The 14,825-nt window shown below is 39.6% G+C and overlaps 1 protein-coding gene across 1 annotated transcript; it reads right to left on the bottom strand.

The window, feature by feature from the left end:
* Positions 1–485: 485 nt before the first annotated feature.
* l3mbtl1 (L3MBTL histone methyl-lysine binding protein 1) lies at positions 486–14,469 on the bottom strand. Its single transcript, XM_072367518.1, has 22 exons — positions 14,211–14,469; positions 12,973–13,168; positions 11,227–11,408; positions 10,629–10,755; positions 9,941–10,124; positions 9,719–9,857; positions 9,536–9,584; positions 8,717–8,805; positions 8,254–8,358; positions 7,974–8,109; positions 7,270–7,361; positions 6,674–6,825; positions 5,547–5,623; positions 5,183–5,268; positions 4,934–5,044; positions 4,517–4,658; positions 4,078–4,180; positions 3,004–3,192; positions 2,870–2,919; positions 2,480–2,637; positions 2,323–2,385; positions 486–2,209 (listed from the first exon to the last, which is right to left on the bottom strand). The coding sequence occupies exons 2-22, from the start codon at positions 13,136–13,138 to the stop codon at positions 2,075–2,077; spliced, it is 2,535 nt and encodes an 844-aa protein (XP_072223619.1). The 5' UTR covers positions 13,139–13,168; positions 14,211–14,469; the 3' UTR covers positions 486–2,074.
* Between the last annotated feature and the right edge of the window lie 356 nt (positions 14,470–14,825).

Below are 14,825 nucleotides of genomic sequence, written 5' to 3'. Positions count from 1 at the left end.
TGGGAGAAAAGGTCCAACCAAGCATCGGATGAGAGGAAACACGGCATTCACAGTCACTGCCTTTAAATTATTTTGACCCCAATGTTAAAAATAGTGAAGTTGATTTAAAACCTGTGAAAATTATGGGGAAATAGAAAAAAATGTGTTTAATGCTTAAACAATTAGAGCAACATTTGTCTTCTTTTTCAGTACTCTTTAACTCCTTAAAGTTTGAAAGCATTCTTCCTGAAACCCTCTGTTCCCTCAGTCTACAGGCTGGCTGCAGCAGTAGGTTATCAGCACCACCTGACTTTCTGGCCTCTTCACTGGAACAAGAAGATAAGCACTGGGAAGGGTGTGGAAGGATTTGACACCACCACAGCCAACTGTTGACGACAATATGGTCAATAGGGGGATGTGATACAAGCTAAGTTTATAGTCAATAGTAAGTTGCACACAAGGACAGGAAATGCAGTGTATTTCATCCCTCAATTGAGACAAGAGACAGAGGCAGAAACCAGATAAGACAGCTTTGGATGTTTATTAATTCATATGGACTGAATGGCATTTGTGACCCAAGGTTATCTTGACACCCACACACACGCAAATCCCACCAGAGAGACACACAAAGATATAATATTCCAAAAGCCCTTAAAACGTTCAACTTACATCTCACAATATCAACCCCATACGGGTGTTTTAACCCACTCTGACAATGTAAACATAAACACGCTCTGGGTGGAGTGTCCATCACACAAAAATTGTGGCACACTCCACTTTTGTTGGATACCTAACAGGTGTTTATGGTGCTACAACCTGGATTTGTTGCACTCTCTAGTGACCAAACATGGGAACATCATTCTGTAAAATCCTTTTGGGTTGTGCTAAAACGCCAATGCAAAGAGTGACATCAGTTACGAGTTATCAAAAAATAAATCCTGATTATAATTTGTTTATTTTTTTTCAATGTCGAGATAAAAGCTCAAACCCTGTGTTTGTCTTCTGACTCACTGGAGAGCAGAGGGTAACATTTGAAACATTACAGCTCCTATGTGCCTTTAGTTTTCACATTAATGGTGCAGCGGGAAGAAATTTAAAACACAGTTCATTGATTCTTCTGAATAATTAAGTCTTCCCCAACAGAAATCTCTAGTCTGAACAAAGCAGCTTATTTATCATTTTGTACTGTTACAGTGCAACAGTGCAACAGGGAGCTGTAATATTAAGTTTAAGTTACTAAATACAGTACATTTCTCTCACGTTCTTTATTGCACACAACATGAAGCTCAAAGGAGCCTCACAAACTGCATTTAATTAGTCATGTTTACTTTTTGCCCACTTTATCAACACAACAGTCCTCCCATCTATTGTCTTTTATTCAGTGTCCTTGATTCAAATAAGTACATCTTTTTTCTCAACTTTGTTAGATTCAACTCTGAATCATTGTCTCTTTCCCTGCGATTGTCAAAATCAGGGTTCTCATCAAAGCTGTCCATCAGCAAACGTCTTTCCAAGACGAGTCAACATCAGCGAATGTATGATTCCAACTGATTGCTCCTCTAGCTTTTGTTAGTAGGAACAATTTTCAATCAGAAAGTTATAGTAGTTATGGTGCTTTTTTTTTCTCTAATTTTAACTGATTACATTTAAGCTACGTAACTCAAATTTAGTAGGAGAGCATGTGTCTGGAAGTGTAATTTATGTTTTAGATACCAAAGACGTCAGGTCTGCAACCGGTGCTGAATACTGACTGTTTTAGGGTTTAGTAATCACCTGTACACTGAACCAAACATGTCAGTGGTGAAAACAGGCCTCCCTCCACCAATTTTTCAACATCACAACCATCCTCCCTAACTCCTCAAAACTATTTTTTCTGATTTCAGCTTCTTCTTCCAATCACAGCTTTATTCGTCCCCGATCGGACCACAACTTCCCCTCCCCCTTCCTCTCTCTGATGGGCACAGGACACCAAACACAGGAAAAGGGTAATCAGGGTCTGTACCCTGCAATAGAATGAATTTGGCACATGATGATTGGTTGCCCGACAACCCCCCCCCTCCTCCCCGCCACACCACCCCAGAGTGTGAGGACGGGATCACTTGAGTCCCTCGTCTGTGGTCTTGAACATGAGGATGGCGTTGGAGATCTTGAGGGCGGGGCCTAGTTTGACACTCATGATCTTCACAATGTCAGTCTGAGTCAGCAGCAGGAAAGCTTCCCCATCAATCATCTGGAGAGACAAAAAGATGTGGTAGGTCAGTAAAAGGGTGTGTCAGCTGCTGACATGGTATGGTCATGTGACATGAGAACGTATTACTTTGCGTAATTATTTGATGGTCTCACCTCTTCTTTGAAGAGACGAGCCTGGTCTTCACAGCCAATCAAATTCTGAACAAACCTGAAGACCTGCACCAATGACACACCATATTCCGAACAGTCAAAACACAGACGATATTAAATGAATGACGAAATATGAAGGCGAGCTCCGACACTTAATCACCTCCTCAACGCTCCATGCTGCCACCTGGCTGGCGTGAATGCCCTGAACGCCGGGCAGCAGCTTACAGTGCTGCTCCCAGCACAGAGACAGAGTCCGGTCTGACTGACCACTCAGAGCTGACATGAACAGTGATGGATACACTCCCTCTGAGGACATATCTGAGGAGAAACACACAAAACCAACAAAACTGAGCAGTTAAGGTGCATAACACAGGTAAAAATTCCCCTTAGTAGCTAAGTCCCAGTCATCGATGTCATTCCCCTGTTTTCTTTCCTGTCCATTGTAAACAAAACACCTAAAAAAAAAAAGGCTGCCAAAAGATCTAAAAGTAAGTAAGTAAGATGAAATACACTAAAAGTAAGATACAGGTAGTGCTTTTAAAAGACCTACTTTGGTAGTCTCTCTGCTGGTTCTTTCTGTATTTGGGAGGACGACCAATCCTGAAAACAAAGGAAAAGATTCACGTGAGACACGAGACAAAAGCAAATCCGTGGGTGTGAGTGCTTGCACGCGTACACCTTTACCTGCCACGGTAATGAGTTTTCTTTGTCCTCGAGCCAAAGAAGAGGTTTCTCTTGCACTCTGAGTCCGACAGGTCGGCCTTCAGCCTGCCCTGGTTACGCTCTGCCAACGGGCAGCCGGATATGCAGTGATGGGCAGTGAAACGGCCAGTCACGTGGCCTGAACCGTCGCAGCCCGGAGTTGGACACTTCCTGTTTCAGACATGGAGGCATCCGTCAGCATCAATTCAATGTCTGCATCCAGGGCATTTCCTTAATATCTACATGCAACATCATCTATGTAAATACTGATTGAGCATTCACATTACTGTTATCCTTCATCTATAAACCTTTTCTTTCATACATCTTTTTTGGGTATATAACTACTTCAGCGTATTATTCGCCATAAAAACATCTAAAAGCAAAATGATTCCTTTTGTATAACTCACACTTTTGACATTATTAGCCTTAATCAGCAAATTGTTGTGGATAAAGCTTAGGGCAATCAAGAAATATGAAATATTCAAAACAACCATCAACTTTTACACTGGTGTAGAATTAATTAATCTTTATTACCTTTGAGCTAGCAGTTAATATCCAAAGACACCATGAATTGCCCTCCTGGCCTCTTCACCACTGCCATGTTACTACAGTATCCCAGATGGATACCCAGAACCAAACACTGGTTCTAAACCTTTTGTGCTTTTATTATAGCAGAGGAGGGTGATGTAGGGCTTACTTTTAAACGGTTTTCTTTCTTTTTTAATTAGGATTAGTTCACAGTTTAGCTGTTCAGTAAAATATTTAATAGTTTCTGCTCTTATCTAGGGCCAGATTTCAGCTCTCACCACGGTAAAGATTCTCATTTTTGCTTTCGGATTTTTTCACATTTTACTTTTCTTCTTTAAAGGTTTGTGAACATTAATTAACAAAACTTAAAGTTTTGTTGACATTTGTGCCTTTTGAAATATTCATCTTTTATCAAACTTCCATTATTTGTGAGACATTCACCTTTTTTTCCAGCAGAGCAAGGCAAAATCTTACAGTTTACAGCATTTTCAGCAAGCAATAATTGTCAGAGCAGAGCTCAGGGCTGACCTGTTGTGGAAGCTGTACTTGTTTGTTCTGGGGTGACTGATGGGTTTACAAGGAACAGAGGAGGGGTAGGTGGACGGGCCTGTAGCTGGAGGCTCCCTCACACCTGCACATGTGTAGATACAAAGGTGAACATTCTTGTGTGAACACATACACAACCACAGCATACTATTGACAAACCCAAACCTCAAAAACAACTGTGTTGTAAATTAGAAATTCTGCCTGCAGTGAGAGACATAAAAACGAACAATGTTTTACAGCAGGACAAAAATAGGGGAAAGTGTTTCCCGCTTTAATTATCATTTACATGTACCTCCACTGGATGAACTGAACTAATCCTGTGCTATTATTTAAAGCAAGCTATCCACAATAACTGTGACTGAATAACATCAATCTATAGTTTTCAGTAGAGTACAAACAGTGATGTGTTGGTGGCTGCTACCATGTGGTTGCTGTGTTTTTGAATCCCGCGGAGGAACTTTAAGCGGATGACCAGTGGCCTCACACCAGCCTGCTGGATGGATATCGGGGTGATCTGAGTCCATCCACTCATCATAGACATGACTCCAGCCATCATAGTGGACCTGAAAATGGAGCAAAGGTTGAGCTATAACACAAACGTAATTAATGTATGAGCACACACACTCAAAGCGCACACGGTAAAGGCTGTTTAAAGGGTTCAAGGTTGAATGTAAGAATGTGATTTAAGTGAGGCCATCAAAAGCATTAATGCCAGGGGCTCTGTCTTATAAGTTCAAAGAGTTAAAGGTGTAATGGGCCTGAGGGAGATCAGGAAATGTATTAAATATCACACAAATACAAGATCAGATGTGTTGTACACAAACACACACAAATGCACCTTAATGCGATGAGTATCAACTTCCTCCACAGTGGCCACTCTGATCAGACCAGGACTTCTCTTGTCCACAGCCTCCAGTTTCATCTGAGGCTGGAAGCTGTGGGCCGGCCTCTGAAGACAGCAAAGGACGATGGGAAACCCATTTGACATTTCAGAAACATTCTTAAGGGAACTGTAACTTTAATCTCAGTAATTTAGAGACTGAATGAAATCTAAAAGAAAAAGAAAAAGATTATTTTATATTCTCACCACTTTAAAGGCGTCAGCAGCCACGGCCTTTGAACCAGTCTCCTCCAGGTACCGAGACCAGGAGAACTGGCCCTGGTCTGGGTAATCTGAAGCAGCAGACCACAAATAAACATATGGTTAATATAAACACTAATTCCCTGAATACCATCTTCATCTCTGAGCTCTTTAAAATTGCACAGGTTACCAAAATCCTCGTGAAAATCTTTGTAATTACATGGTGTAAAACCCATTTAGAAATTCTAAATATGAAGGGAATGAAAGGAAAATGTAAAAACCTTGAAAGAAAAATGAGCGCAGGTGTTTTTGAAGTTTATGACCAATGGGATGTCCACAAACAGGATTACATAACTGATTAACCAGTCACCTTGGGGCGGTGTTAGAGGGAGGTTCCTCTCCTGGCACCAACCAATAGGGTGAATGTATGGACTGCTGGCATCACACCTGCAGAGTTTATACAAAAACAGAAAAACACCCAGAATTATGGTATTATAGACATTTCTGAGCACTAACATCAAAATGTTTGAAGACAGAACAGATCAAAGATTATACAATTATGCAGAGGACATGTACAAGACACCAATCTCTGGGATGTTTTATTATATCTGGCAAGATTCCGGTCAGACTTTTCAAAGGACTGCTTCAAGTTTGTTGTTTTTTTGCAAGAGAATGGAAACGCAGCAATATGCAGAAGAATTTATGCTACAATAAACTGTACTATCATGTTGTGGTTTGTCTGCTCACTTTCATACCACAAGCAAGCCACACAAGATCTTTCCTTTCAACTAGGCTTTGTCTCCAACATTGTTTGATTGACTGTTTTCACAAAAGCTCAAACAAATTAAAGTAAATGCGCCAACAAACGGCGTCAATTTAGTTAATACATTTAAACAGTAAAAAAGTATGAAAACTATTTAGTGTTCCCTTGAATTCTGATGCTGCAAGGACCTGTAAGAGGGCACAATATCCTTTCCTCTCATAAAACATGGTGTGTCCATGTGTCCAAGGCTAAAAAAGATAACCAAGGAAGCACAGAATGGCTCTTCTCTCAGTTGACACTTCTAGGACAATTCACTCAGGTATGAACGTTCCTTAGTAAAAAACACACTGCATGTCAGAAAACTCAGAGGTCCAGCTGCAACCACACAGATGTTTTCAGTTATTCAGCTCAGCAGTTATCTGTTCAGGTTCACATCTGGGAGACTTCACAATAAAGTATTTCACAAATGAAAGAATATCGTCACAAGAAAAAAGACAAAAGCTAAACTAAAGTAAAAAATAAAACAATAAAGGCAACTGGTGTAGGATTTGAGAATGTCAGGATAATCAGAGTAGGGCGGGTCATGCCTTTGCAATCTGTACATTCATGTGCTCATTCTTACATATTTTCTATCACTTAATTCTACTGTAATGTAATGATAACTTGATCATAACAGAGAGTCCAGATGCTTGAATCATTTTCCAAAGAAAATGACTGACATTGTTGTGGCTCACCAGTAGTCATATGTGTCATCCCAGTTGTCAAAATGAACCAGGAAGCGGTTGTCCACCACATCGGTGACGGTTGCTACACAGATGAGAGAGGGGTTCATGCGATCGACCGCCTCAAGCTTCATTCCTGTATCGAAACCACACTTCACGTCGATCTGCACAAAAAAGCAAACATATTGGACATAACTTGGCGTGTGCAATGAGACGCACCACAGGATTAGCTGAGAGATCACGTGGAAAAATTAATCAATTTGACGGTGTTCAACTGTTATTGACACTTGAACCCAAATAGGAGTATGCAGAGGGAAGTAGTCAGTTCCAACAAGCACATTATTTAATGTAAAAGTAGTGTTGTATAAGATGAAAATCAAGTAGGACGGCAGGCAGGATTTCAATGAAACAACACATTGACGTTTTTTATCCAGTTCGAACTGCACAAGTCTTCAGTTTTATATAACGGCCAACTTAAAGACCAAATGTTTTATAAGAGAGGTGAATATTTTTTTCAGAACTTTTATTACATCTGATTCTCAGTGACTTCAGGTTCCTGTTTGTAGTTAATACAGCTACCTAATATTAGATGATACAATAGCACTTACCCTCCCAGGACTGGCAAAAAGTTCTTTAGGCGCCACTTGAGCTTTGGTCATTCTTAGATAGTTGGTCCAAGTAAACTCCTCCTCCTTACAGCCTGCAGGAAAGACAAACAGAGAGAACATTTGAAAGAGTTACACATTTTGGGCAACTGTGAGTGCATCATGAGCAGAGGATTCCTGTATTTATTTGTTCTAAAATTCCAAGAATTTTCCAGGTTTTTCATGGCCTTTGGGGACCGTGAACCTTTGACAAAACACTCTAAGCAGCATTTCCAGTTTTTCCACTATATCAGATATAGTTGCATATTAATTTGCACTATTTCCACTACTTTGAACTAACCGTTAAGACTTTTCTGCTCACAATATATTTGATACACTCATCACTTATCAAGGCAGAAGTTAGAGATGGGGATTAATACCACTGTCACATCTGTATGCAAAAAAAAAACAAAACACTAAATGAACTAATTTCATGTCTTTGTTTAATGTGTGAAAAGTAGATAGCTATACACATTCGCTCCTGTAAAACCTAAATGTGGAGTTTTCTCAGAGTATGGATCGAATAATCTGTTGATGGAAAAGTAAAATTTTTTACAATTCAAGTCAAGCATGAGTGAAGGAGATGAAATTTAATTCCTATTCTGCATTATTGCTCCTTAGATAAATGTTGAGTGTTGTAGGATATATACAGCACTGTAACCTCTGACCTTTGGGAGTGTGCAGTTTGTGTCCTGTGCTCTCACACCAGCCTGCAGGGTGGATGTCGGGGGAGTTGGCTTTCACCCAGAAGTCGTGACAGTCGGAGTAGCCGTCAAAATGCAGCCGCAGCCGGTAACCACAGACCTGCATGATAACATCACCTCACATTAGAGGAACCATCGCAGGCAGAAGGAGCCATTGTGACTAAACTATACCTGCATGCTGATTCATTCTAGTTTTTTTAATCAAAAGTAATCAGTAAGAGTCGTAAATAAACATCTGGCTCACCTCAGCCACAGTGAGGACAAAGTACATGGACGGATGTTGCGGGTCGATGCCTTCTAGTTTCATCCCCTGCTTAAAGCCGTTCTTCACAGTGGGCACTCTCTGAGACTGGACACGTGGGATAAAAGAGAAAACATTTTAGGTCAACACATATGAAAAAGTAAAGAGAACAATAGATAATTGTGGATAAGTTAGATGGAGGAACAGAAGAACGATCAGAGCGCAGCAAATGCTCCAGTTAAGTTATGTTTTTATCAATCTCATACTACTTGCAGATTGTTTAAGAATTAAACCACTCTCCCAACATCCTATTAAATCTATTAAATAACAAGGATATTAATTAATTCATGCCTTTGGCTGCATACATTACTTTGACCCAGGTGAATTTACTTTTCTAATTCCCTCCTTCTGGCTGACAGATTTGATCCTGTTTTAGTAACAGAAGAGCAAAATAAGTTAAAAGTACCTCTTGGAAAAGCTTGTTCGGAGCAGCAACAGCTTTGGTTTCCTCCAGATACTGAGCCCACGTCCACAGCTCCGTTTTACTATCCCCACCTTCTCCAAAAATACCAATTAGTTGATTAATTCATGCAATGAACCATCACAGTCATTAGAACTCAGACATAAATTGAGCTGTAATTTCACAGTAACAAAAAAAGACAAAAATGCATGTAATGACAACTATTTTTCTGATTAAACAAAAAGGTGACCAAAAGTGGAGAAATAATATGCTATCCTTGTTCTTACTTTACTGTAAGAATAGACAGGTTTGTAATTGCTTATACATCCCATAAACTACATTTAGCCTTCATCAATTACATCTTCCTCAAGTTACATCTCAGTAGCTGTGACAATAAACAGCTGCCAACACGTGTAATCATTTCGTTGATATGAAAATCCACCAGAAATAGGAAAAGGATACTTTTTAATTCCACTCGTAAAAATGACAGAAATGATCAATCTTATTGTTGTTGTTTTTGGCATTTTTTAAGACTTTACAAAAATGTATTTGAAGCCTTTTTTTAATTGTACTTGAGAGTAGTGAATGGAAATCATCTCAGGAGAATTATCAGGGAACTGAGAAGGAAAAGCTAAAAGGTATGGCAAAGCATAAGGATTGGATGACTTTACACCTCCAGTAATGCAATGAAACAGCTCTACATAAACAGTGTGTCAAATTGGATTTCATGATATTGAATTGTATCTTCAAAGCTAAATTATATTTCAAGGTAAACAAATAAGCAAATATCTGAGACAAAAAGAAATTAAAAATGTAAACGATAACCTCCTCTGATGTGTCGGCCATCAGCTTTAGTATCGTCCATCTTCTCATCCTAAACAGTCAATCACATGAGAAAACAAACTTTTTTTCATCTGAAAGGGTGACTTTACCTTAGTCAGCTTCATTTTACCCATGCATTAGCTGTGAGAATGGATGTTTAAATGGAGGAAAGAATGGCCGTCCTACTGTGCCCTCAATGTCAGAGTCCTCCTCCGATGGACTCAGGTACTCCTTCCTCTTCCTCTTCCTCATGGGTTTCAGGTGGTCTGGGTTAAGGGAGGAGACCCTCCCACCTGCCGGCACCTTCTCGACACTGATACTCCTTCTGAGGTGGGAGGTGGACAGATGTGTATGTGGAGATGCATGTGTGAATATACAGTAGGGGCCAAGCAGCTGTTAGGAACATACTTGTCAGTGATGGGGTCCCTGCGTAGCTCGTCTGCATAGCTCCTCTGTGTTCTGGGGTCGTGGTTCTGTTGCCCTGGTCCAAACTGGACTTCAGGTTTGACTGGCACCAACCTCTCCGGCTCCACAGCTGCAGCTCTCACAAAGCCGACAGGAGCCGAAACTTCTGGGCCAGACAACGTGAGCACTGATGAAACAGATTTGAAATCTAAATTTAAAAAAACTGCTCTGTGTCTTTGACTGTTTTTTTATTTCCTTTATGGAAAAGTTTTCACTTTTATCAGCTGGATTTGAATTCTTCAGATTGTCTGAATGTTGCCTGCTTGGTATTTTTAACACAAATCTGCAGCTGCAACCTCTTCACTTGTCAAGAGGAGCTCTGCTGCAGCTGATGTAATCATTGCTCATCTCCACTTAATGCACACACAGTGGATCACTGAAAGGGCAAATACTCCATGTAACTGTGCAGGCATGTACAGCAAGTAACAATCTGTTACTAGAAGGACTCCTGTAACACCAGAAAAAACATTAAATTTTTCCATTAATACAAAAACTATTCATCAAATATCTGCTATATTGTAGAAGAAGTGAGTGTGACAAAGTAGTATTTCAAGATAATTGTGTACAAGGTGACAATGTTGAAATTAAATCCAGAATTTTGCCTTCTAACCTTACGTAACCACGACTCTACCTGGCTTGTCCGGAGCACTTTCTCCATCAGTGGATCTCCCAGAAGTCCCTGCTGCGGGTTCAGTGGTGCCACCAGTTGTCCCTGGGGTTATTAGCGTGCTCAGAGCTCCTACGTCACTCACACAGAACTACAACACATATATGGATTCATCTGTCAACCCTTCCTTTTCTTGTCTATGTAAAGCTTATTCTCCTCCAAACTATTAATTGAGCGATCAAAATGTATGAAACACTTCCTGTCGTTTCCATGTTCGTTATCTGATTGTTTCCCACTCCGGAGAATCAACAGTCAATAATGTTATGTCGATTTTTTTTGTTTGACTACCTGGGATTTGTTACTGTGGCCTTCATTTTACAAGTCAAGACAAAAGAGTCAAGTGTTTTCTCAACCAAATTTCAAATCCTAATTGCATTTACACAAGAAATCTCTAGTTACAAGTTTAGTTTGCTTCGTCTTAATGTTCATGTTAAAATGCTAGAAACAGCTGATAAGGGAGCGGGTTTGTGAGTAGATTATAACCTCTTTGGAGCATCTTTACCAAGTTGTAATGGGGAAGACATTTTTCCAACATAAAAACATATCAGAAACAATCATTTACCTTGAGGTTGCTACTGGGCAGGATGGCCATCCCCTCCTTCCACTCGAGGACATGTACGATGCTACAAGCCCCGCCCACCTGCGCCGTCAGGGCAGGTGTAGCTATCTCATTGGCCCTGCTGCCTTTACCTGGGTTTCCCACTGTAACAGTTGGAGTCACCTCCACTTTCTGATGTCCAGGGGCTGAAGAAAGCAGTGCATTCAGACTTATTAACTTATTAACGTGGTTAAAATAAAAGCACTTTGTTGCCATTTTAATCGAGGAAACAGCAATTGTTTTGATACATTTGAATTAAAAGAAAGAGGAAAAAGAGGAAAGCTTTTCCAAGAGAGCACATAGGAACATATGGCATCAATAAACTGAAACACTCCAGACATGTAGCATTTACCATAAACCAAAAAGGCTGTCACAAAGTTAAAAGGCACCACAAACCAAATTTACAAACCAGGATGTGAAGACATCAATCAAACGCTCTAACCACGCTCTACTTTCTTTGGAGATCATTTTTTCAATTAACTTATAAATCATGTAGTCCACGAAGTTGTTCAGAAAGTAAAAGACCAAGAAGTAATGTGTTCGAATGTCTTGTTTTGCTTAGCCAAGATGTGAATTCAATTCAATTAAAAAAAACTTTTTTTGTCCCCAAGGGGCAACTAAAGGCAGTAGAGCTGTAAAAAGGCAACAATGTAAACACTAAAAAAATTGTAAACAAGGACAAGAAAATAGTCGCAGAGTAAGAATATGTTCAGTTTACTCTCCCGTGTTACGAAAAGAAATGACTTAAAGAACCATAGTAAGTTTATCTTATGATCAGAAGTTTTGCTTGGAAATTTATTGAAGCAGTTTATTAAGTTATTAATAGTATTAATAGTTATTAAGTAACGTTTAACCTAATTCCACTTTGTTAAGATACTACATTAGTCATTTGATATAGAGTTTCATATGAGTAGTTTTACTAGTTTTACATACCATCCTTTTATATCTACAGTTTGTGTGTTTTATAAACAGTGTAAAAGTTTTGATTTTTGTTCCACATATTTCTTTTGTATTGCTCTGGAAGTTTAGTTGCACTGCAGTTTCACTACACACGAACAGTTCATGTACAACGGGGCGGCTATAGCTCATGAGACAGAGGGGTCAGAAGGACGGTGGTTCGATCCCTGGTTTCCTTGGACCACATGTCAAGGTACCCTTGAACCCCATATTGCCATCCATTAGTGTCTGAAGGTGTGTGATAGGGGAAAAAAAACATTGCGTAGTGCTGTGAATGTGAATATGGCTTGTAGAGTTAAAGTGCTTTGATTAGTCAAATAGACGTTCCATATAATACAGTCTGCTTATTATTACATATGCTATAATTACAATAAAAGGCGTCTATTTCTGATCATGTTGATTTGTTTAATCTGTAATGACAACAAATCTGAAGTCATATGAAGCATTTTGAGTAATCCTGAAGATATCAGCCAGATATCAACATTTTATCCAGGCACATCAGTTGATTCATATTCCTGCTAGTGACTGCTGTATCTCTTTTAATCAAGTTTGTCAGAAAACAAACAATGTCACGAGTCAGAAAACATTTCTTTTAGCCCAGGTAGTTTTGCTGTCTGAAACTGCCGGTCAGGTAAAGGCTCTCCTCCGATCACGTCAGGGTCATTTTAGAGCTCAACAACACTTTGTTATACAGAGTATAAACATACATGTGAGGGCAGCAGGTTTTCTCTGAACCCTCAGGCCTGAGCTCACCTGGGAGGAGGAGAGCTGTGGTGGTGTGGGGCTGGGGTCGAGTCTTCCTGGCCACACTGTCGCTGCCACAGATAAGGATGGTCTCATTGGCAGGAGAGGGCGATGGGTCAATAGGAGCAGAGTCGGGTTCTTTGGATGGAGCCTCGATGTTCACTTTGACACTCATGTCTGCGTCCCTGTCTCTTGTGCTGGAGCACTGAGAAGCAAAGGATGAAAACACTGGTTACTAAAATAGCAGACAGAGGTGACAGAGAGGGCCATAGGCTTGAAGTTTTAACTTATTATGTGTAATGTAAACCCCAGAAAAAGCATCACATTATGAATGGGAGTGGGATCAAAAAATATTTTCTTCTGTAAATGTTTGTTTTATCCAGATCAAGAATTTACAAAAGTATTTCACAAAGCATTTCAGTCCAAGCTACACAAAACTGCTTATCAGAAAACTCAAATGGTTTGTAAGGTTCAGATATATTAAAAAGCTTTAAAACCAGCTTTCTCCTTAATTCATAAGCTTGGTGTAAACCACAAGAAAATACTTCCAAGTGTTAATCCAATTTACCCTGAACTTTTGTTTAACTTGTTCTTTAAATCAAAACAGCAATGGACAGTGTGACTTTTTATTTTCATTTTACTGATATTCATTACCTCCAATGAAATGAGGCAACAATGGTGACACACCAATATTTACGCGCAAGCTTTCAAGTCCACACACACACACACTCACATACACACACATACTAAAATACAGCATTTCAGTTAAAATGGCGGAGGATCTGAAATCCATGAGGCAAAAAATGTGTAAAGGCACAGTATCAACTCCAGTAATATCCCCATTTACTGAAAAATCAACCTTGCCATCAATGCCGTCAGAATCTCTAATGAATGAGCATTATTTTTAGCCTCTTGACAACGTTAAACGTGGTAGATATTAACCCCGGCGGAACCGCGCATATTATAAAAAGGTGCATAATACCGCTGTCTAGTAACCATCTTCCTTGATCAAATTTATATATTAAATTTGAAAAGCTTTGTGTTTGATAACACCGGTAGCGCAAATACGGTTTACCTCAATGGAATATATATATATATCTAAAAAAAAGAAAAAAACACCACAAATTGACATCTGCTCCCTCAAAAGCTGAGAAACTTATAGATAATTATGTTTTCCACTATTTCAGGAGTTATACGTGTGAAATTAATTCGCGTTTACAGATTTCAGGAACTGATATTTGGCTTACCAGCGCTGATCTCCTGCGGCTCCAGGGCTTTGACTGCGCATGCGCACAGCCACTGTACAGTCACCGATCGTTTGGTTTATTGTAACGCCAAAAACATTTCGAGATCAGTCGCCCCACTTTCAGTAACGACTATCAAATGAAAATTAAGTGGTCCACCAATGAAGCTGCCGACCGATCAAGCGCCGCTCGTCTTCTTACGAAGAAACAAATTGTTTACATCAACATCACACCGATGAAAGTGTTCACTTCAACCAGTCTCCATCCCTTAATGACAGAGCATTTATTATATAATTAGCGGGATATAGGTCATGTGGATGCTGCAGACAAGCTTTTTTTTTTTTTTTTTTAAATTAACTGACACAAAGCAACAAAGGCTTAATTAAGATCTTTTATTGGACATAAAATAAACAAAAAAATTATTAAAGATACATTTTCCATTGATCTCATTCATGGGAAGAAAAAAAAGTGAAAAGGTTGAACAAAGTGGACGCATTCAGTAAGTTTGAGGTTTATAAATGCACACCTTCTCATCCAGATCTCAACGCGTATCCCTTAACTTACAAAACTCCAGTACTAGAAGCACACTTTATATAAGCAAAAGCTTGACAAAACCCT

Source organism: Leuresthes tenuis, unplaced genomic scaffold, assembly GCF_036924035.1.
Source record: "Leuresthes tenuis unplaced genomic scaffold, fLeuTen1.0.hap1 SCAF_16, whole genome shotgun sequence".
In the NCBI taxonomy this organism is placed as follows: Eukaryota; Metazoa; Chordata; class Actinopteri; order Atheriniformes; family Atherinopsidae; genus Leuresthes; species Leuresthes tenuis.
This window is presented reverse-complemented; position numbering and strand designations above follow the sequence as displayed.

What these genes read in the sequence shown, in the direction of transcription:
- l3mbtl1 (XM_072367518.1), bottom strand. Translation starts at nt 13,138, where the DNA reads ATGAGTGTCAAAGTGAACATCGAGGCTCCATCCAAAGAACCCGACTCT. An exon ending in AAAAACACAGCAACCACATG is followed by an intron (nt 4,181 to 4,516) that starts GTAGCAGCCACC and finishes ACACATGTGCAG; the next exon opens with GTGTGAGGGAGCCTCCAGCT. An exon ending in AAAACTCATTACCGTGGCAG is followed by an intron (nt 2,920 to 3,003) that starts GTAAAGGTGTAC and finishes CTTTGTTTTCAG; the next exon opens with GATTGGTCGTCCTCCCAAAT.